Source organism: Phyllobates terribilis, unplaced genomic scaffold, assembly GCF_046119375.1.
Source record: "Phyllobates terribilis strain yellow unplaced genomic scaffold, ASM4611937v1 Scaffold_5__5_contigs__length_657084704, whole genome shotgun sequence".
Classification (NCBI taxonomy): Eukaryota; Metazoa; Chordata; class Amphibia; order Anura; family Dendrobatidae; genus Phyllobates; species Phyllobates terribilis.
In genome coordinates, this window is record NW_027362765.1 from 323,263,449 (window position 1) to 323,287,529 (window position 24,081).

Genomic DNA, 24,081 nt, shown 5'->3' on the forward strand with positions numbered 1-24,081 from the left:
GTCAGGTCCTGGGTGACTCCTCCCACACATGATCACATGGTAGTGTCAGGTCCTGGGTGACTTCTCCCACACATGATCACATGGTAGTGTCAGCTCCTTGGTGACTCCTCCCACACATGATCACATGGTAGTGTCAGGCCCTGGGTGACACCTCTCACACATGATCACATGGTAGTGTCAGGTCCTGGGTGAATCCTCTCACACATGATCACATGGTAGTGTCAGGTCCTGGGTGACTCCTCCCACACATGATCACATAGTAGTGCCAGGTCCTGGTTGACTCCTCCCACACATGATCACATGGTAGTGTCAGGTCCTGGGTGACTCCTCCCACACATGATCACATGGTAGTGTCAGGTCCTGGGTGACTCCTCCCACACATGATCACATGGTAGTGTCAGGTCCTGGGTGACTTCTCCCACACATGATCACATGGTAGTGTCAGCTCCTTGGTGACTCCTCCCACACATGATCACATGGTAGTGTCAGGCCCTGGGTGACACCTCTCACACATGATCACATGGTAGTGTCAGGTCCTGGGTGAATCCTCTCACACATGATCACATGGTAGTGTCAGGTCCTGGTTGACTCCTCCCACACATGATCACATGGCAGTGTCAGGTCCTGGGTGACTCCTCCCACACATGATCACATGGTAGTGTCAGGTCCTGGGTGACTCCTCCCACACATGATCACATAGTAGTGTCAGGTCCTGGGTGACTTCTCCCACACATGATCACATGGTAGTGTCAGCTCCTTGGTGACTCCTCCCACACATGATCACATGGTAGTGTCAGGCCCTGGGTGACACCTCTCACACATGATCACATGGTAGTGTCAGGTCCTGGGTGACTCCTCCCACACATGATCACATGGTAGTGTCAGGTCCTGGTTGACTCCTCCCACACATGATCACATAGTAGTGCCAGGTCCTGGTTGACTCCTCCCACACATGATCACATGGTAGTGTCAGCTCCTGTTTAACTCCTCCCACACAAAATCACATGGTAGTGTCAGCTCCTTGGTGACTCCTCCCACACATGATCACATGGTAGTGTCAGGTCCTGGGTGACTCCTCCCACACATAATCACCACGTAGTTGCTTAACTCCGCCCACACCAGTGACTGATCACGTGGTAGAGTCACGTCTTGCTTGCCTCCTCACGCATATGTGACTGATCACGTGTTAGTGTCAGGTCCTGCGTGACTCCTCCTATGTATGTGACTGATCACGTGCTCATGACGTCATGAAAGGTCCTTCAGCTCACTAGAATTCGGCATCTACGGACTGGACGGTCGCGCTCTTATTGGGACCGTGTAGAGGTGAGGAGCGCACTCTGGGGCACCTTCTGCTGGGCGACTGCAGGCTCCTCCCACCCAGGACAGGTACAGGCAGCACATGTGCTGTCACACAAAGGCATTGCTCCAGGCCAGGCTGACTGTAAGTGTTAGGAGGGGAGCAGGAGCACTCTGCGAGCTGGGAGGGGTCAGGGATCTCTACAAGATGGTCATTACATGGTGCAATGGAGAGAAGTTCTGTCTTTAGTGACTATGGAGAATGGAGCCTCCAGCTAGGCGCCAGCTCTCATGGTTTTTACAGTAAATGACCCTTACTGGTTGCTATGGGTGTCTGCCGCCCTTATCTATCTACTCTCCCTGTGTACACGAGGCGGCACTATGGAAACAGGTAATAAGCTCTGACAGGTGCCTGTGCGAAGTTTCAGTAGAGAAGGCTTTGTGATTGTGATGAAGACTTCTCCATCCTAAAGCTAGGTCATCAATGATAAAGTAGTGGACAACCTCTTTAAATGTATAAAGTTGGAAGGTGAGTATGACTATCTTTCTTTTCTGCCATACAATTATATAACACATGCAGATCAATCAATGTACCATTAATCTGGCATCCTTGTAAACAACTGAAATGCCATATTGTCAAATATCCCAGATTTTAATGGGATAATGCCATTCTCTATGTAGTCCCATGCTGGGATCTGCATTAAATGAAATTCTCATGCAGATCAGTGTCCGGCCCGTCAGGGCTGTGGAGTCGGTATAAAATGGACTGACTCCAACTCCTAAAATATATAATAAATTGGGTACTGTAGTTCAATGCAGTTTGTGGGGAATATTTTTTCATAAGAATTTGGGAAAGTTATGAAATGTCCTATTCCTGATCTAGGGGTCTAGACTTTTAGCTGAGATGAATCTGTGCTACAGTAAATTTATCACTGAAACATGAGCCATGTATGAGGGGGTCGTGGAGTCTGAGTCGGTGTAATGGAAATTGAGGAGTCGGCTTACCGACTCCACAGCCCTGCGGCCTGTAGTCCTGAACAGCTCATTTACTATTAAGAAAATGTGTGTCTCTCTTGAATAAGACATCGGATCACAGATGTCTCTTTTTTATGTTAAGACATCAAGGCATCATTGTATTCCTCTGACCTACATGCCCATATAGATGGCACAATCCTACTGACAGATTCCCTATAAAGGGATCATTCCCACCTTAAAATATAGGTATAATTAGAAAGTGCTATTCAAAACAAGTAACTGTCCAATGAACTACTTGTGAAAGCTTTGCAGCGCTCCATTGCTGTTAGAGTGTGTGCGTGTGTGTGTGTGTGAGTGATAGATAGATAGATAGATAGATAGATAGATATAATTACACACACACACACACACACTGCTAAAAAAAAATAAAGGGAACACTTAAACAACAGAATATAACTACAAGTAAATCAAACTTCTGTGAAATCAAACTGTCCACTTAGGAAGCAACCCTGATTGACAATCAATTTCACATGCTGTTGTGCAAATGGAATAGACAATAGATGGAAATTATTGGCAATTATCAAGACACACTCAATAAAGGAGTGGTTCTGTGGTGGGGACCACAGACCAAATCTCAGTACCAATGCTTTCTGGCTGATGTTTTGGTCACTTTTGAATGTTTGTTGTGCTTTCACACTCGTGGTAGCATGAGACGGACTCTACAACCCACAGAAGTTGCTCAGGTAGTGCAGCTCATCCAGGATGGCACATCAAAGCGAGCTGTGGCAAGAAGGTTTGCTGTGTCTGTCAGCGTAGTGTCCAGAAGCTGGAGCCGCTACCACGAGACAGGCCAGTACACCAGGAGACGTGGAGGGGGCCTTAGGAGGGCAACAACCCAGCAGCAGGACTGCTACCTCCACCTTTGTGCAAGCCACAAATGTGCATGTGTCTGCACAAACGGTTAGAAAGCGTCTCCATGAGGGTGGTATGAAGGCCCGACGTCCTCAGATGGGGGTTGTGCTCACAGCCCAACACCGTGCAGGACGCTTGGCATTTGCCACAGAACACCAGGATTGGCAAAGTCGCCACTGGCGCCCTGTCCTCTTCACAGATGAAAGCAGGTTCACACTGAGCACATGTGACAGACGTGACAGAGTCTGGAGATGCCGTTGAGAGCGATCTGCTGCCTGCAACATCCTTCAGAATGCCCGGTTTGGCAGTGGGTCAGTAATGGTGTGGGGTGGCATTTCTTTGGAAGGCCGCACAGGCCTCCATGTGCTCGCGAGAGGTAGCCTGACTGCCATTAGGTCCCGAGGTGAGCTCCTCAGACCCCTTGTGAGACCATATGCTGGTGCGGTTCGCTCTGGGTTCCTCCTAATGCAGGACAATGCCAGACCTCATGTGGCTGGAGTGTGTCAGCAGTTCCTGCAAGATGAAGGCATTGAAGCTATGGACTGGCCCTCCCTGAATCCGATTGAGCACATCTGGGACATCATGTCTCGCTCCATCCACCAACGTCACGTTGCACCACAGACTGTCCAGGAGTTGGCGGATGCTTTAGTCTAGGTCTGGGAGGAGATCCCACAGGAGACCATCTACAACCTCATCAGGAGCATGCCCAGGCATTGTAGGGAGGTCATACAGGCATGTGGAGGCCACACACAATACTGAGCCTCCTTTTGACTTGTTTTAAGGACATTACATCAAAGTTGGATCAGCCTGTAGTGTGTTTTTCCACTTTAATTTTGGGGGTGACTCCAAATCCAGGCATCTATTGGTTAATAAATTTGATTTCCATTGATGATTTTTGTGTGATTTTGTTGTCAGCACATTCAACCTTGTACAGAACAAAGTATTCAATGAGAATACTTCATTCATTCAGATCTAGGATGTGAAAATAAATAAATATATATATATATACATATACCCCCTTGAACTTTTCTACCTTTTGCCACATTTCTGGCTTCAAACATAAAGATATAAAATTCAAATTTTTTGGGGGGAAGAATCGACAACAAGTGGGACACAATTGTGAAGTGGAACTAAATTTATTGGATATTTTAAACTTTTTTAAAAAATTAAAAACTGAAAAGTGGGGTGTGCAATATTATTCTGCCCACTTGAGTTAATAGCGCCACCTTTTGCTGCGATTACAGCTGCAAGTCGCTTGGGGTATGTCTCTATCAGTTTTGCACATCGAGAGGCTGAAATTCTTGCCCATTCTTCGTTGCAAAACAGCTCGAGCTCAGTGAGGTTGGATGGAGAGCGTTTGTGTACAGCAGTTTTCAGCTCTTTCCACAGATTCTCGATTGGATTCAGGTCTGGACTTTGACTTGGCCATTCTAACACCTGGATACGTTTATTTTTGAACCATTCCATTGTAGATTTTGCTTTATGTTTGGGATCATTGTGTTGTTGGAAGATAAATCTCTGTCCCAGTCTCAGGTCTTTTGCAGACTCCAAGAGGTTTTCTTACAGAATGGTCATGTATTTGGCTCCGTCCATCTTCCCTGAACCTGCTGAAGAAAAGCAGGCCCAAACATGATGCTGCCACCACCACGTTTGACAATGGGGATGGTGTTTTGAGGGTGATGAGCTGTGTTGCTTTTACGCCAAACATATCGTTTTGCATTGTGGTCAAAAAGTTTGATTTTTGGTTTCATCTGACCAGAGCACCTTATTCCACATGTTTGGTGTGTCTCCCGAGTGGCTTGTGGCAAACTTCAAACGAGACTTTTTATGGATATCTTTGAGAAATGGCTTTTTTCTTGCCACTCTTCCATAAAGGCCAGATTCGTGCAGTGTACGACTGATTGTTGTCCTATGGACAGACTCTCCCTCCTCAGCTGTAGATCTCTGCAGTTCATGCAGAGTGACTATGGGGCTTTTGGCTGCATCTCTGATCAGTCTCCTCCTTGTTCAAGATGAAAGTTTAGAGGGACGGCCGGGTCTTGGTAGATTTGCAGTGGTCTGATACTCCTTCCATTTCAATATGATCGCTTGCACAGTGCTCCTTGAGATGTTTAAAACTTGGGAAATCTTTTTGTATCCAAATCCGGCTTTAAACTTCTCCACAACAGTATCTCGGACCTGCCTGGTGTGCTCCTTGGTCTTCATGATGCTCTCTGCACTTGAACAGAACCCTGAGACTATCACAGAGCAGGTGCATTTATACGGAGACTTGATTACACACAGGTGGATTCTATTTATCATTACCAGTCATTTAGGACAACATTGGATCATTCAGAGATCCTCACTGAACTTCTGGAGTGAGTTTGCTGCACTGAAAGTAAAGGGGCCAAATAATATTGCACGCCCCACTTTTCAGTTTAATTTGTTAAAAAAGTTTAAAATATCCAATAAATTTTGTTCCACTTCACAATTGTGTCCCACTTGTTGTTGATTCTTCCCAAAAAAATTAGAATTTTATATCTCTGTTTGAAGCCAGAAATGTAGCAAAAGGGGCCAAGTACTTTCACAATACACTGTGTGTGTGTGTGTGTGTGTGTGTGTGTGTGTATATATATGTATGTGTGTATATATAATATATATTTACACACACACACACACACACACACACACACACACACACACACACACACACACACACACACACACACACACACACAGCTCTTTGCCTAGATTGCCACCAATGTGATCCCACATCTGTGGCTTTTCTTTTGAGCTTGCAAGCACTGCACTGAAGCTGGCCTGGAACCTTCGATGCTGCAGAGGCAAAGCTGCCTCAAAGAAAAGATGGGACAACCTGTTTAACTAGTACAATCTTACATGAGGTGCCCAAATATCTGTATTGATAAAATTACATCCAGTATCTTCTTACACCATATGGCGTAACAGTTGCCCAAATATCTGTATTGATAAAATTACATCCAGTATCTTCTTACACCATATGGCGTAACAGTAATTTTGACAAACACACTTTATCTTCAATTCTTCTTTTTTAGCTCAAACAGAATCTTTCACCTTAATGCTGTGTGCACACCTTGTGTTTTTGTGGCGTTTTTCCCGCATGGATTCCTGATGACAGCAAAGTGAATGAAGTCTCATGCACACGTTGCTTATTTGTGACTTGCAGATTCAAATCTGCAGCATATCAATTATTTCGGCATTTTTGCAGCATTTTTTCACCCATTGACTTCAATGAAGCCAGTAGAAAACACTATTAAAAACGCAGGTTTAAAAATGACTGCGGATTTTCTGAGTTTTTGTAGTGTTTTTGCTCCAAAAAATGCATGAGCATAGATTCTCCAGCTTGTTTCCCTATCCTTATCACTGATGAAAGTCTGTTTTATAAGACTGAAATGTCACACATGCATTTCTTTAGATTGCTGAAATTCAAAATTCTTCATTATAATTTGGAATGTCAGTTTGTCTTATAAAGGAAATGTCATTATAAGTAAATTCCTAAACGTATTTAGCATATCACAATAGTTTTATGCGGGGTGGTAATCACAATAGAATTAAAATAGCTGACACCTTGTTAAACTGACAGAAATCTGTTCTAGAATGTTAGGACATGTGCCTGTGAGCATGTACAGTAGGAAGCTCCTCCTTCCCTTCATGTGTAAGACGATGTCCCAGTAGATATTTGAATGTGATACTGCAGATGCCAGGAGTGCTGATGTAAGAACGACCCTTTCTGATCTAATGCAGGAAATACCAGTGGTGTTGAGGTAAGAAGAGGCTGCTCACACTGCTTTTCACCCTGTCCATCTGATCTAATACTGGTAAGTACAGGGGGTGAGGTAAGAAAAGGCTGCTCACACTGCTGTCCACCGTTTCTGATCTAATGCAGAAAATGCCAGTGGTGTTGAGGTAAGAAGAGGCTGCTCACATTGCTGTCCATCTGATCTAATACTGGAGATTACAGGGGATGAGGTAAGAAGAGGTTTCCCACACTGCTGTCCATCTGATTTAATACTGGAGAGACCTCACCTCCCTCCCCGGTAAGAAGAGGCTTCTCACACTGATGTCCACCCTGTCTGATCTAATACTGGATATACCAGAGGTGCTGAGGTGAGAAGAGGCTTCTCACCCTACTGTCCTTCTGATCTAATACTGGATATACCTGAAGTGCTGAGGTAAGAAGAGGCTGCTCACACTGCTTTTCACCCTGTCCATCTGATCTAATACTGGTAAGTACAGGGGGTGAGGTAAGAAAAGGCTGCTCACACTGCTGTCCACCGTTTCTGATCTAATGCAGAAAATGCCAGTGGTGTTGAGGTAAGAAGAGGCTGCTCACATTGCTGTCCATCTGATCTAATACTAGAGATTACAGGGGATGAGGTAAGAAGAGGTTTCCCACACTGCTGTCCATCTGATTTAATACTGGAGAGACCTCACCTCCCTCCCCTCCTCCCCGGTAAGAAGAGGCTTCTCACACTGATGTCCACCCTGTCTGATCTAATACTGGATATACCAGAGGTGCTGAGGTGAGAAGAGGCTTCTCACCCTACTGTCCTTCTGATCTAATACTGGATATACCTGAAGTGCTGAGGTGAGAAGAGGCTGCTCACACTACTGTCCTTCTGATCTAATACTGGATATACCTGAAGTGCTGAGGTGAGAAGAGGCTTCTCACGCTGCTGTCCACCCTGTCTTTCTTACCCTACATATCTCCAGTATTAGATATTTCCAAGTCAGTTGATTGGAGCTTCCTATTGCACTTGCTCACAGGCATCTGTCCTAACTTTTTAGTACAGGTTTCTATCAGTGTAACCAGGCAGTGGGCACTTTAGTCCAGTAGCATTATCACGTTAAATAATTAAACTATTGGGATTTGCTAATTATAAATAAATTCCTAGATAATTTTAATGACTTTTCTTTAGGTATTTTTTTCTATTTCTGAACAAACTCTGTAACCAGTTCAAGATCAGGCCATTCCTGATAAGGGACAATTTCAAGTTGATTTTGGATATGCAATTTTAAGAGCTCTAAAAACAATGTTTACTCATTCTTTTCAAATGATTTTTGCTTTTGTCTGTTTTTTCACTTTTTATTTTTCTGACCACTAAAATACATTTTTAGCCTTAGGAAATTCTCCAAGAATGTAATAAAATGATCCCTATTGTGTAATTCAAACCGCAGCCTGTGCTAAACACATGTCAGGACGGGCTACAATCTGCAGAAACACTGCTCCTGAAACCTGTGTCTTCAGGTATCATAGGCAGACGTTCAGGAGCTGGCGAGAAGCTAACAATTGACTGACAAAGCACAGATAGTTGAGGCAGAAGATAATCTTTTGAGCTTAGTCAGCCAAGGTATAGATTTCTTTTACGTTTCCCATTTTTTTTCAGAACCTGCTACTGGTACTACGTGCAGCAATGCTTCAGTTTTGCTTTCTATAGTAAAATTTGCGGTCTCTTTGAAGCTGTCACTGGTTGCCATGGCAACCCATCAACATCTCATGACTGCATCGTGGGGACCAATGTACACCTGAATGAATGCCGACGCCAGTTCTTTGCGCTTAAAAGCCACTGTCTGTGTTTGACAGTGGCATTTAAGTGGTTAAGAGGAAGATGATGAATATGTAACATAGCTCTTGAGCACGCTCCACACACCCTGACTTGCCCCATGGCATATATTTGTCATAGCATCAAGGGGTAAATTTTGTTCATTTTCTGTAACAATTATATAAATAGCAATTTTGACCAGCAGCAGTGGTGTTTTTTTTTTTTTTTTTTATATTGATTCCATTAATTTCATACATTAGCAGAGCTAATCTGGTTCTTTTAGGACCCAGCACCTTCTGCTCCCTCCCACATTCCAGCTGGGTCCAGAAGAGAAAGTCCTGTTTGGCTTCTTATTCTGTAATCTCTGCAATTAGTAAGGCAGGGATGGTAATAAACCATTTCTTCTCTCTATGGGGAGTCTGGCTGTGTCTAACAGCCAGCTTCTCACTCCCCCATCTGCTTACTCTTCAATGAGATTTTAAAACGTCACTGTAAAGAAAAATGCAGACTGCTCTAATGTTTTAATTCTATGAGTGGTCCGCAACTAGTTGTGCATGTGCAGCAGTATGCATTTTAACCTGCCTTTAGTATCTTTCAAATACACTAAATAGGACCATTAAATATGATTTATTTTTTTGGTGGGGTAGGGTTTGTGCACATATAGTTAGGGCCAGAAATATTTGGAGATACAGTTATATAATCAATATGGGCTAAAACTGCAAACTCTCAGCTTTAATTTGAAGGTATTCAAATCTAATCCTAATTGGAGTAAGGGTTTAAGAATAACAGCTCTGTCACCAGTTTTGTCATAGTTTTAGTTGATATATCACCTTATTCAGCGCCTGTGCTGCATTCCATAACTAGCTATATAACCCCCTGACTCCCCCCTCCTCTGTCTTTTCCCTTGGTATCTACGTGCTCTCTTGGTATTGACCCATAAACATCTGACTATCTGCCTCACGGTCGTTCAGTGAGTTAGTGACTATGAAAGAAGGAGGGATGGAGAGGCCAAAAAGGATGCCTATAGGACTAAACCGACAGGATTAGCATACAGCGTGGGAGAACTTCAAAAGGTTTTTGGAGGAGTCGGGGATATAGAACTAGTTATGGAATGCAGCACAGGTGCTGAATAAGATGATGATTTTAGTTGAGATATCACAAAACTGGTGACAGGTTCCCTCTTAATATGTAGCTGCCTATTTTTAAAGGGACCAAAAGTAATTGGACAGTTATCTCAAAAGCTCTTTATTGGGCTAAATTGGCTATTCCCTCATTAATCCATGATCAATTAAGCTGGTAAAAGATCTGGAGCTGATTCCAGGTGTGGCATTTGCATTTGGAATGCAGACAAAGGAGCTCTTAATGGAAGAGAAACAGACTATCATTAGGCTGAAAAAAAATAATCCATCAGAAAGATATCAGAAATGGAAATGTTAGAAGTGGCCAAATCATCAGCTGGTACATTCTGCAAGAAAAAGAGCAAACTGATGAGCTTGGAAAGTCAAAAAGGCCTGGACGTCCACAGAAGACAAGGTGCAGACCATGAATCAATCTTGAAAATAGGCCAGATTAGACTTTGCAAAAAAAAAAAAACCATCTAAAGAAGCCAGTCCAGTTCTGGAAAAGCATTCTGTGGACAGATGAAACGAAGATCAACCTGTACCAAAATGATGGGATAAAGAAAGTATGGAGATGGCTTGGAACGACTCATGAACCAAAGCACAGCACATCATCTGTAAAACATGATGGAGGCAGTGTGATGACATGCATGGCTTCCAATGGCACCAGATCACCATTTATTATGCATTGGTTATATAGTGCTATCATATTACGGACGTGTTTTACAGACATTATCATCGATGTCCCTAATGTGGCTCACAATCTACATTCCCTATCGGTATGTCTGGAGTGTGGGAGGAAAGCCACGCAAACACGGGGAGAACATACAAACTCCTTGCAGATGTTGTCCTTGGTTGGGTTTGAACCCAGGACTCCAGCGTCGCAAAGCAACAGTGCTAACCACTGAGTCACTATGCTGCCCACTAGTGTTTGAAGATGTGACTGAAGACAGAAGCAGCCGGATGAATTCTGAAGTGTACAGTGTTATAATTTCTGCTCAAAATCCATCAAATGCTGCAAGGTTGATTGAAGCACCGTCCACAGTACAGATGGACAATGACCCAAAACATAGCGAAAAAGCAACCCAGTAGTTTTTTAAAGCAAAGAAGTGGAATATTCTGCAATGGCTGAGTTAGTCACTAGATCTCAACCCCATCGAGCAGCATTTCACATGCTTAAGACAAAATTTAAGGCAGAAAGACCCACAAGCAAGCAACAACTGAACAGAGCTGCAGTAAAGGCCTGGGAAAGCATCACAAAGGAGGAAACCCAGTGCTTGATGTCCATGGCTTCCAGACTTCAGGGAATCATTGCCTGCAAAGAATTCTCTACAAAGTATTAAAAAATGAACATTTTTATTTATGGTAAAGTTAATTTTTCCAATTACTTTTGATCGCTTTGAAATAAGGAGGCTTTGTGGAGAAAAAACTGGTTGCAATTCAAAAATGTCTCGCTGGATATTTTTGTTCAACCCCTTTATTAAACCTGAAAGTTTCCACTTCAGTTGCATCTACGTTGTTTCATTTTAAATAAAATAAAGTGCCATGAAGATCATGAAGATTCAGTCACTGTCCAAATATTTCTGGATTTAACTGTGTATCTATATGTAATATTGTATACCATGCACTTTAAATAGTGTGTTACACTTGCAAAATAAAACTACTTTTACTACAATTTATTTTTTTTTTTTGTACTGTAATTTTTTTATTTTTTAAAGTAACCTTTACAATGTGATCTACTGATTTTTGGCACTGCTTTAAAAAGGTTTTCCTCTGTTTTGATATGGATGCCTTATCCTCCTTGGTGATCAATATCTTATTGATCATGGTGCCAAAACCCCCAACAGTCAGCTGGTTGCAGAGTCCAGAAGTGCATGTAGTGGAACACCACCGGTCTGTGACTCTGCTTAGTGGCCACTGCTGGGAACTGCCCATAATAGTGTGACTGAGCTGTGGTGGTCCACTTCATGCACTGCTTACTTCTGGTCTCTACAACCAGCTGATTTGTATTGGTATCAGTTGTCAGATCCCCACCAATCTGATTGTGATGATCAATTCAAAGGATAGGTTATCAAAGTGGCGAAAAACCCTATGTCTGCCTAAATAATAAAGGCTACACAGTACTGGCGATAGCACCACAGCCCCTTTATTGTTATGAGAGTTGGACCATCATCGGTCAGTGATGGCCTATTTTAAAAATGTATTTCCAAAAATTAAAAACAAGCAATATTTCACAGGACAAACTTTCCAAAGTTAGCTCATTTTCTGGGCTTGTTCACTGATCACTGTTTATCAGCCATGACACATACAGCCACGGCGACACTAACATAGATGCTGGACACGGTGCAAATAGTCAGCAAGCACCCGGACGTGCTCGCCATAAGGGTTAACAATACACGGCCCAGCATGGGGATAAGTGATATGCAGTTGCATACTTGGCGTTTGGGGTACCGTGGCACCAGTCTGATGCCCAGCAATATCGCGCACATGTCCCATGACACTCTCTAGGTGTTAGATGTTTGCCTTACATGTCAGATTGGTCAGGAGAGCATGTCTGGATAACTCCTTTAGGAGGGCATCATTAACCAGGGTACTGCTAAGTTCACACTTTTTTTTTTTTTTTCTCAACCTACCTAGAGCCACAGAAATAAATATGGCACTTCCCTATAAACAACAACCTACAAATTTACGGAAGCAGAAAAGCCAAGTAGATAAAAAATGTATAAATCTTTATTAACAAATGAATTAAAAAAAACAGTAATATGGAGAAAACATTAGTAGAAAAATTCAAAAAACGTCATAAGCTGCACCAGTAGAGGGAGCCCATGCTCCATAATAGTTTTAGTTCACAGTAAAGCATAAAGGTTTAAATCGGTATAGTCTAATTCCTAGTGGTATTATGGTCCATGCATATTTATGTTCATAGCTTCATCTAGATTACTCCACATTAACACAGAATTTCATCATTCAGCATATGGTAAGGAAAGAAGTACGCATATATACAATAGTAATAAACTATTAAAGGGAATCTGTCACCCCCTGGGCGATATCAGACCTCTACTACGGCCATACAGGGTATAGAAAAGTAAATCTATACATATACCTATATAACCCATAGTAGAGGTTTGATTAAAGAGAAATCTGTTTTTATCACCTCTGTTTTCCACAGGCTTGGGGTCTGGGGGACGCCAAAAAATCCCCGCCTAACTGTTTATTATTGCCCGAAATCGCAGCCTATATGCTTAGTTACCATATCCCCCCTCCCCTGCACATCACAGGGCCCCGTGATGTGCATTGTGCTCCCTGACTTCCCGGACATGCGCAAAGTGCCGCTCATATAGAGCTCACATAGAGCGCGCTTTGCCTCACCCCGGCCCGTCAGGCTGTGCACTGCGCCGCAGGGTTCTATTGCGCAGGCGTCGGGGAGTGACTGTAACTAAGCACATAGGCGGGGATTTCTTGGCGTCCCCCGGACGCCAAGCCTGTGGAAAACAGAGGTGATAAAAACACTTTTCTCTGCAATCAGACCTCTGCTATGGGCCATACAGGTAGGTATAGATTTACTTTTCTATCACCTGTATGCCCATAGTAGAGGTCAGATATCACCCAGGGGGGTGACACATTCCCTTTAAATAAAGTGATTAGAGCAGATGCATGTTATTTCTATAGTAAACATAGTATAGCAGAAAGTACGACCTGAGTTAAGGAATTAGGGGCCAGTAAGCCTCTACTGGTGCAGCTTATGACGGGTTTTTGAATTTTTCTACTAGTGTTTTCCCCATATTACTGTTTTTTTATTTAATTTGTTACTAAAGATTTATACATATTTTATCTACTTGGCTTTTCTGCTTCCGTAAATTTGTAGGTTGTGGTTTAAGTGCACACTGTGTCTGAGATTATCATCTAAGAAAGGAGTCTTCAGTCAGCGGTATAGGTCAGATAAACTCCCTGATGTCTATTCCACAAGTACACGCATATGCCATATGGTGCACATTAAACTCACCTGTAAGAAATAAAGGAGGTATGCTATATGGTGCATGTCTTATTTGGTGGCCCTCTATAGAGAGTGCAGTAGACTGCTCTCTCCAATATACAGTTCAAAAGAAGGATTGCTGAGGCATACCACCCAAGTGGAGCCTAAAAGGACACTCTTGGTATCTATAAGGTGAAGGCAGCCTTATGAATATTTTTAACTGGCAGACACAGACCGAAAAGAGCCCCTGTGCATGAACAATATGGGCCATTTGCAGTCCAATATCGCATCATGATGTACAATCCCACCTGTTTTGGAGGTAGAAATGGGCTTTTGTGAGGCCACCCTTGATTAGCACCATCCTGGGGAAACGTAACTCATAGAACACTTTTTTTTTTTTATATTACAGTATTGGCATGTTCAGGATGGCGTCTGTGACACTGCAGGTGGATTTATTGCATTATTGTCTGACCCTGAACATTTTTTATTTTATTCAGAAAATATCCCTTTATGCGCTATGGAAAAACCTGGTGAAAATCAATCTTCTGAATCGCAGAGCAATGAAGGCTTGGCGACTGGAACAAAGACACCTGATAATCAGCCGCCTGTAGTGCCAGGTGCTGGTCAGCAGCCTTCCATCTTACAGCTTGGTGGTCTTCAATCTTACTTGATCCTGGCTGCAGGGCAGCCTGTCACTGCACTACGTGGAGCAGGGCTTAATGTAGTACCACTTGGAAATAATATATCCATACTTCAAACCAATGGTCTTCACCTGCCTATTATTCCGACAGAGGGTCTTCAGTCCCTGACAAGTTTGCCAGCTGAAGCTAAGCCTACCACAAGCCAAGCCGGGAGTCTGCAACCTCAGCTATTTCAGCTGGGCAGAATTCCACCATCTGCAGTCCAGGGTGGCACTTCTGTTCAGACCATTGGATTTAAGCCACAACTTTACCAGCTCGGTGGACTACAGACACAGTCAGGTAGGCTCCAGTCATCCACAGTCCAGATGGGTTCTTCAGGTCAGTCCATTGGACTACAGCCACACACATTCCAGTCTACTGATCACCAACCACAGTCAACAATCTCAACTGAGGTCCTATGTCATGCAGTCCCACCTGTATCTTATGAATTAACTACACAAACCACTGCAGTGAATCTCAGGCCGACTCAGGATACTAGAAAAAAGACTGGAAAATATAAGCCTGAAGTAATTAAATATGCTGATGTGTCGTGTAGTGCTTACATTATTCCAAAAGTGAAACATACCGCCACCAATACTGTACAAATCAACAAGAATATTGGAACACAGGCAGACATTTCCTTGAGACATAAGAGCCAAGGTGTCCAGTGTCCTGAAGGTGGGAATTTAGATCTCATAAGTTTTCGCATGTTCCATGAAAGTTCCACACAAGCAGAGCAAATTTCCTGGAGCAGCCAAGCTTCTGTTCAAGACCGTGACCCATCTCAAAGAAGTGTGATGTTTGTACAAGATATGGGGCAAGTGGGAAATGCGTTACCTGCTTATGAAGCTTGGAAAGCTGATGAATTATTTGTTCAGGACCTTCAGAGAATACAGAGCTACAGATATATGTATAAGCCTGTAAGTGTTTTTTTTTTATTTTTATTTTTTAATATATATTCTTCTAGATGAAAAATAAATGTATTGCATTGTCATATAGAGTCGGACATAGAGGTAACCTCAGTCCATTGGTACCTCATTATGGCGGGGGGTGGATGGCTCTCCACAGCCCTGTGCACTGACCCCTGTGAGGGTTAGTATTGCTTTGTTTGACATGGTTAAAGGGGTGTTCTCAAGTTGTCTCTTGAGCAGCTCACAGCCCTGAAGTCTCCTTACTTCCTGGTTGCTGGGGGGCATGCACTACCTTCAGTAGTGACAGAGCTGGTCAGTTTTCTTCTGCTACTGTCATTGTTCTGGAGTCTACACTGTTATTACTAGAGATGAGCTAATAAGAGTGGAATTGAATTTTACAGAAATCCACATATGCCAAAATGTGGATTTTCATTTATGTAACTCGCTTCCGCGCAAATTCAGCAAAAATGGTGTCCACAGGCCACCATTTTTTATGATCCATATTGGGCCATCCAAAAGTTATAATAAATTGTTTTACTCACCTCACCGCTGACCTTTGTGGCTCCTCGCCAGCACCCATCCAGTTTTTGCCGCATTTTCAGATCCCCCGCTGCTTGCAATGGAGTCTTCGTGTCTCTTCACAGTGCCGGACTTCTGGCTGTCATTGAACCCTGAAGGTTCTGTGCAAGGTCACGGGAGCTCGTCTGCATCCTGACGTCACGACATACACTGTGACCTGCCACACGCCATGGCACCTGGGAGGCATGGCACAATGCAGGAGGCATGAATATTCCATCCCCAACAGCAGGGGATATGAAGATGTGTTAAGGACCGGATGTGTAGCGGTGGGTCCAGAGAGGTCAGCGATGAGGTAAGTATAACGATTTTTTTTATTGCTTTTTTTCAGTGCTTTTTTTTGTTTGTTTTTGTTTTTTTCATGCGTTTTTGTCATGTTTTTTTTCCGGCCTTGTTTTTTGTCTATTTGCAGCGCTGGGAGCCGCGCATGCGCTGTGACAAGTGGCTCCCCGCATGTGCGCAGTGCGGCTGTGTAGTTCCCAGCTTCACTGCGCATGCGCTGTGATGAGCGGCTCCAGCCGCACACTGTGAAGCTGGGAACTACACAGCCGCACTGCGCACATGTGGGGAGCCGCTTGCCACAGTGCATGCGCGGCTCCCAGCACTACAAGCTTTGCTGGCTGGCCATGACATACTGCTCAAGCGCCACATACTTACTTCAGCGCGAGCCGGGAGCAGAATGCAAATGCGTGGGTGGCACCAGCTCTGACTGAATGTGAGGATCACACCCCTATGACTGAGCAGGCATGATTATAAGTATATAAAATGTTATATACTCATTAGCGCCAATTTTAATGAAAAAAGCGTGTTAGTGGTACACATTGCATCACTAACAACACTATGGGGGCAGTTTACATAGTAGATAGGACATGACAGGTCACTTTAAATGCTAAAACACAGATTATACTGAATCTTTTCCCACAAACTACAAGTCAATCTGCTCTGCTCCCCCTGCTCTATAACATGGTGCCTGCTGATCTGACTGCATTGTCAGTGACAGGTTCCCATTAAAAGGAATCTGTCACCCTTTTGAGCTTTTTAAGTTATTAATATAGGCATACAGGCTGTATACAGTTGAAACAGTCATACCTGTATGCCTACTGGATGATGCTTTTGTTTAGTAAAAATCATCTTAAACAACTTTGAGGCTATGGGGTGTACGCTGCCCGGAAAATAAGACTGCCTCCGGTCTTCATTATACAAAATTTCTTCTCCTCTTCTCTTCAGTTTCCCTTTTATCTTCATGTGCATGCCTGCAAACCCTGCGCATTCTACCTGCCGTCTCTCCTCTGCACTGTGGGGAAATAACTTTTGCTGTGTGCCAGAGATCATTGGGACCGGAAGTTACAGCGACTCTCCGGCGCCTGCGCACATCAAAATTTACAGTGCCCACAGAACGGCAGAACGGTGCAGAGGAGAGACTGCTGGCAGAATGCACTGGCGCAGGATTTTGTGGCCGCGCACATAACGTCAAGGGGAAACTAAAGTGCTGGTTTTACAGAGATCTGGAAGGTAAGCATGGTAATAAACCCTGTCTATGTTCTCTCTGGGAAGTCTGGTTGTGTCCGACAGCTGCAGGATCTTGTGCAAGCTGCTTTACTATGCATTTAACATTTCTGAACCGCAGAATATAGATAATTGTGGACATTTATAATAGACAAAAACTCTAATTTACGTTACGAAGAAAAATTTGGTGCTTATTCCACTAGAACAGACTACATTACTCCCTACTTTGTCTGAAAGTTAGTATTGTATAAAAAGGAAGGATTTTTTTCTTTTTAATGCTTCTAAATTTCTACCCTTATATCGAAGAGAAAAAAGAAAAGTGATTACTCCGCAGTGAAGTATAGCCTTGTTTTCATTTAGGAAGTACTAATTATCTGCCCGGACATTTATAGTATATGGACAGTCCAAAAGTAGTTAAAGGGATTGTCCATTTAAAACCATTTATCACCCATCTGCATGGTAGGTGGTAATTTGCTGATTGGTGGGGTCAGATCACTAGGATTTGCATCAATCAGCAGGGCAGGGGATTTTTATTTCCTTAGGCATTTTTATTCTCATTTCAAAATGGAGATGAAGATCGGATGCCTGGACGGCACTCCATGCATTCTCTATGGGCTGCCGGAAAAAGTTGAGCAGCAGCCCCATAGGGAATGATTAAATTAATTGCACTACCACTCTATTGTACCAGAGATAAAAGTTCTCTGTTCTGCTGATTATTGTGGTCCCAGCTGTTAGATCCCCACTGTGGATAGGTGATAACTTATTTTCTCCAGACCACATATTTGACTGGGTTGCCATGCCATAATCGGGAATTGCAATTCAGTTTATCTATATTTGTCACTGAAGTATACGGTAGAGTGGGAAAGCCAAAATATGTTCCTTCGTTTGTGTGAAGTGAAACCTAAAATGAGCAGAAGTCTTTCTTTTTAGGGTCAGATTCAGTTTGATGATGTCGCCATCTACTTCTCCAAAGATGAGTGGGAATGTTTGAAAGAAGAAGACAAAGACCTTTACATGGAGATGATGGTGAAGAATTACCGCACCCTTCAGTCTCTAGGTAAGAAATTTGCTATTGGTAGGAATTCACCCCTTCTAAGGGCTCATGCAAGTCTCCCGACTGGAGCATGACAGATTTGCTATATTTCTATGACGCTGTCTCGCTTGGGTCAGGAGACTCGCGGCCAGTCCGTGCACTGTGGTCCATGATCGAACGCTTGTCCCAAGAATTTACATCAGGCACCAATAAGAGGGTAAGATTGTCTGCATCTTTTTACCTCCATTAACTCCTTAGGGGTTGAATCTTTTTGGCATTAAGAACCCACAGGAAACTATAAAGTTTTTGTGTCAACGCATTGAGAGGTCCATACATATGCAGTATATCACAAAAGTGAGTACACTCCTCACATTTTTGTGCATTTTTTATTATATCTTTTCATTGGATATCACTGGAGATATGACACTTTGGTACAATGTAGTCAGTGAACGTACAGCTTGTATAATTGAGTAAATTTGGTGTGCCCTTTAAATAATTCAAAACACAGCCATTAATGTCTAAACCACTGGCAACAAAAGTGAGTACACCCCTAAGGGAAAATCCCCTAAGTGTCAATATTTTGTGTGGCCACCATTATTTTTTTTCTTTTCTTAACTCTCTTGGGCATGGCGTCTACTAGAGCTTCACAGGTTGCCACTAGAATCCTCTTCCACTCCTCCATGATGACATCACGGAGCTGGTGGATGTTGGAGACCTTTCTCTCCTCTACATTCCGTTTGAGGATGCCCCACAGATGCTCAATAGGGTTTACGTCAGGAGACATGCTTGGCCAGTCCAGCACCTTTACCCTCAGTTTCTTTAGCAAGGCAGTGGTCATCTTGGAGGTGTGTTTGGGGTCGTTGTCATTTTGGAATACTGCCCTGCGGCCCAGTTTCCGAACGGAAGTGACCATGCTCTGCTTCAGTATGTTACAGTACATGTTGGCATTCCGGTTTCCCTCAATGAACTGTAGCTCCCCACAGCCAGCAGCACTCGTGAACCCCAAACCATGACACACGACCATGCTTGACTGTTATCCGATGTCATCCCAGTGCAGTCCAATTACCGCAGACAAATGGAGGATATGGAGAAATTACTTTCTCTGTTTCCTTCGCACCCGTGCTGCGTTTTTCTCATGTGAGAGGATCGGAGCACAGTGCACTGACGTCTGACTCAAACTCTGATCAGAGTGTGAGCCAAGTGTCATTTTGTATAATGGGCTCGGTTCTCTCACATGAGAGCATCAATGGCCGTGTGACCCCAATATTATTATTATTCTTAATATTATTATTCTTAATATTAATATTTATTTTGTAAACGCTAGGCAAATACCCCCCCCCCCCCCAAAAAAAAACAAACAAAAAAACACTTTTGTAAAAAAATAATAGGAGGCTACCCAATTTATACTGTGGTATCAGCATAGCATTACTGTAGCCAGTCGGGTTTAATCTCATAATGTATTATACTTGAAAATAGTTAGAACTATCACCAAAAGGTAAAGCAATAGATATAAGGACCTTTTTGTTCAACCTCTTTAATTAAAGCTGAAAGTCTACACCTCAATTACATCTCAGTTGTTTCATTTTAAATCCAAAATAGTGGCATAGAGAGTCCAAATCATGGAGATTCTGACACCGTCCAAATATTCCTGGACCTAACTGTATGTTCAAAAGTAGCCTGTTCATCACTAAAGCCCCCATCTCACATAGTGATATCGCTAGCGAGATCGCTGCTGTGTCAAGGTTTTGGTGACGCAACATTGACCTCACCAGCAATGTCGCTATGTGTGACACTTTGCAACGATCAGGCCCCTGCTGTGAGGTCGCTGATCGCTGCAAAGTGTCCTGGACCATTTTTTGGTCGTTGCCCTCCCGCTGGTCAGCACACATCGCTGTGTGTGACCAGTGGGACCAACGATCAGGCTGGTATCCATGGTAAACATCGGGTTACTAGGGGCACGCGCGCACTTAGTAACCCGCTGTTTACCATGGATACCACTCTGCTACGGTGCGCGGGAGGTTACCGCTCACCTTAGCAGAGTCGTATCCATGATAAACATCGGGTTACTAAGTGCGCGTATGCCCCTAGTAACCCGATGTTTACCATAGTTACCAGCCTGCTCCTGCTTCAGCAGGCTGGTAACCGGGAGCAGGACATCGTGGAACGATTCTTTCCACGATGTCGCTGCTCCCCTGATCATTGGTGAGCCTGCCTGTTTGACAGCTCACCAGCGATGTATTAGCGATGCAGCAACGATCCCTGACAGGTCATATCGTTGTCGGGATCGCTGCTGCATCGCTTAGTGTGACGGGGCCTTAAGTAAGATATACATAAAACAAATAGAGCTGTCAACAAGTTCTTTTTCCCACTTCTTTAATAGTTAGTGTGATCTTGTCCATCAGGATGGTAGAATTTTAAATCTTAATCTCTTTCAGACTATCCTATCCTTGATATAATTCTGAACCGACTGGATTTCCTCATCATGACTTTATATTTTCCTTATAACCAACTGCTAATTCATCTATATAATAAAACCTGGCATTTTGCGCTACTCTGTTCTATTATGCTATTCCTTGTTGTTTTGCCCTATTTGTCAAATTGTGTAATTGTAAATCAATGCTGCAGGACAGTTGCCGGTTACACCTTTCACTGATCAATTAGTCTGGCACTGCTGCAGATGCCACCTTTCCTATATTTCTCTCACTTATCATCTTCAATGCTGCAGTTGTATAATACAATATTGTCTGGAATGTTTGGCCAATGTTTTAGGGCTTTCTCTTCCGATCTCTAATACTGAGTTGTGAGCTCTGATGTCCTCTTGCTATCCTAAAATCACCCCTAAATTGCTGCTGTATTCTCTACCTAGGCTTTTATCCAGGCTATGACAGTCCCTCCTGATTGTCTTTGTAAAATGGTTGCGGATATTTATTTATTTATTTATTCATTTATTTTTTTAAAGCGACTTTCACAAATCAAATTACAAGTTGTTTGAGTTAGTCAGGACCTGCAAATGTAATAAAATTTGCATCAAATAGATAGGCTCATTTCTAGGGCAGAGCATTAGTATTGATTATTTTGCTTTTCTTACGCCAACCTTTTAAAAATATTATCCAATGGACAATCCCTTTTTATCTGCTTCATTTACTGTCAGGTGGGTAAAACTGATTGTTTGGAACTAGACTGTAATAAGGTTGAGGGTTTGTGGGTTTGACACATTCTGGCATTCACTGCTTTTTATATATAATCTACACAGGTTGGATCATTGTTAAACCACCATTGATAACGATGATTGAACAAGGAGAAGATCTCTATGTGAAATACCCTAAGCAGTTTGGAAATTCTCCGATTCCTGGACTTAGCAGAAAAGGTGAGTAACTCCGTATATATAAATAATCAGCGCTTTGCAATTCAGATAATTTACAGACATTATCGCCAGTGACCCCATTGGGGCTCACAGTCTACATTCCCTATCAGTATGTCTTTGGGGTGGTGAAGGAAACCGGAGAACCCGGAGGAAACCAACACAAACACGGGGAGAACATACATTCTCCTTGCAGATGTTGTCCTTGGTGGGATTTGAACCCAGGACCCCAACGCTGCAAAGCAACAATGATAACCACTGAGCCACCGTGCTGCTCCATGAGGGAAAGAGAGAGTGGTGCAAAGAGCCCCTGATGATTGATGCAGTTACTTAGAAAGACCACCTCTAGTGAATGAAGTCTGAAGCATTGAGTTATTGATGCTTTAACCTTTTCATCAGTTTTCTGAGAATACCTCTCTCCTACGCTCTTCTGTCCTATCGGTATGTCTTTGGTAAAGCGTAGACTTGGGATCTTGCACATTAAAGAATGATGTTCAGTGAATTAGTACACTTTGCCTGCCTACTCTAATGCAAACTGTAATTTTACCGTATATAAAAACACACACTGCCTCTACACTGCTCTAAACCTGTCCTAAAAGGAATAAGAAAACTGCAATGGTGCTACCGCGCTTGCACTAGCTAGAACCTGCCTGATTAGTTGGAGCCACCGACCACTGTGACTTCCTTAAGTGATGGCTTAGGGGTTACCGCCCAGTAGCTAATGAATGCTGCAGATGTCACCTCCACTGGGGATAGGGTAAGTAATAAAAGCTTAGATACCTTATCTGTTCCTAGGGCATCCCGCTGCCTGGCGATTCCATCACCGCGATGATCCCACTGCAGAGGTCGGTGCAGAAGCGTCCTCCCGAAAAAGCTCCACACTGCATGCGGCAGACAGCGTGCTGGAAGTCATATATACATTTTTAGTTTATATATAGGGTTTATATACACTGCTCAAACAAATAAAGGGAACACTCAAATAACACATCCACGTTGGTGGATGGATCACATGATGTCCCAGATGTGCTCAATCGGATTCAGGTCTGGGGAACGGGCGAGTCCGTCCATAGCTTGTGTGTATATATACAGTACAGACCAAAAGTTTGGACACACCTTCTTCTCATTTAAAGATTTTTCTATATTTTCATGACTATGAAAATTGTACATTCACACTGAAGGCATCAAAACTATGAATTAACACATGTGGAATTATATACTTAACAAAAAAGTGTGAAACAACTGAAAATATTTCTTATATTCTAGGTTCTTCAAAGTAGCCACCGTTTGCTTTGATGATTGCTTTGCACACTCTTGGCGTTCTCTTGATGAGCTTCAAGTGGTAGTCACTTGAAATGGTTTTAACTTCACAGGTGTGCCCTGTCAGGTGGGATTTCTTGCCTTATAAATGGGGTTGGGACCATCAGTTGTGTTGTGCAGAAGTCTGGTGGAAACACAGCTGATAGTCCTACTGAATAGACTGTTAGAATTTGTATTATGGCAAGAAAAAAGCAACTAAGTAAAGAAAAACGAGTGGCCATCATTACTTTAAGAAATGAAGGTCAGTCAGTCCGAAAAATTGGGAAAACTTTGAAAGTGTCCCCAAGTGCAGTTGCAAAAACCGTCAAGCGCTACAAAGAAACTGGCTCACAAGAGAACCGCCCCAGGAAAGGAATACCAAGAGTCACCTCTGCTTCTGAGGATAAGTTTATCCGAGTCACCAGCCTCATAAATCGCAGGTTAACAGCAGCTTAGATTAGAGACCAGGTCAATGCCACACCGTTCTAGCAGCAGTCTCTTCAACAACTGTTAAGAGGAGACTTTGTGCAGCAGGCCTTCATGGTAAAATAGCTGCTAGGAAACCACTGCTAAGGACAGGCAACAAGCAGAAGAGACTTGTTTGGGCTAAAGAACACCAGGAATGGACATTAGACCAGTGGAAATCTGTGCTTTGGTCTGATGAGTCCAAATTTGAGATCTTTGGTTCCAACCACCGTGTCTTTGTGCGATGCAGAAAAGGTGAACGGATGGACTCTACATGCCTGGTTCCCACTGTGAAGCATGGAGGAGGAGGTGTGATGGTGTGGGGGTGCTTTGCTGGTGACACTGTTGGGGATTTATTCAAAATTGAAGGCATACTGAACCAGCATGGCTACCACAGCATCTTGCAGCGGCATGCTAT

At 43.2% G+C, this 24,081-nt stretch overlaps 1 protein-coding gene across 2 annotated transcripts in view; it reads left to right on the forward strand.

Moving 5' to 3' along the window:
- Positions 1-1,149: 1,149 nt before the first annotated feature.
- The window catches only part of LOC141273129 (uncharacterized), a 36,710-nt gene continuing 13,778 nt past the window's right edge, over positions 1,150-24,081 (forward strand). The window contains exons 1-4 of one of the 2 annotated variants that reach the window (XM_073684565.1): positions 1,150-1,386; positions 14,333-15,435; positions 18,439-18,565; positions 21,795-21,908. In XM_073684565.1, the coding sequence (XP_073540666.1) occupies positions 14,353-15,435; positions 18,439-18,565; positions 21,795-21,908 (1,324 nt within the window). In that variant the 5' untranslated portion in view covers positions 1,150-1,386; positions 14,333-14,352. The remainder of the gene's footprint in view (positions 1,387-14,332; positions 15,436-18,438; positions 18,566-21,794; positions 21,909-24,081) is intronic. The other variant, XM_073684564.1, reaches the window with a different exon arrangement.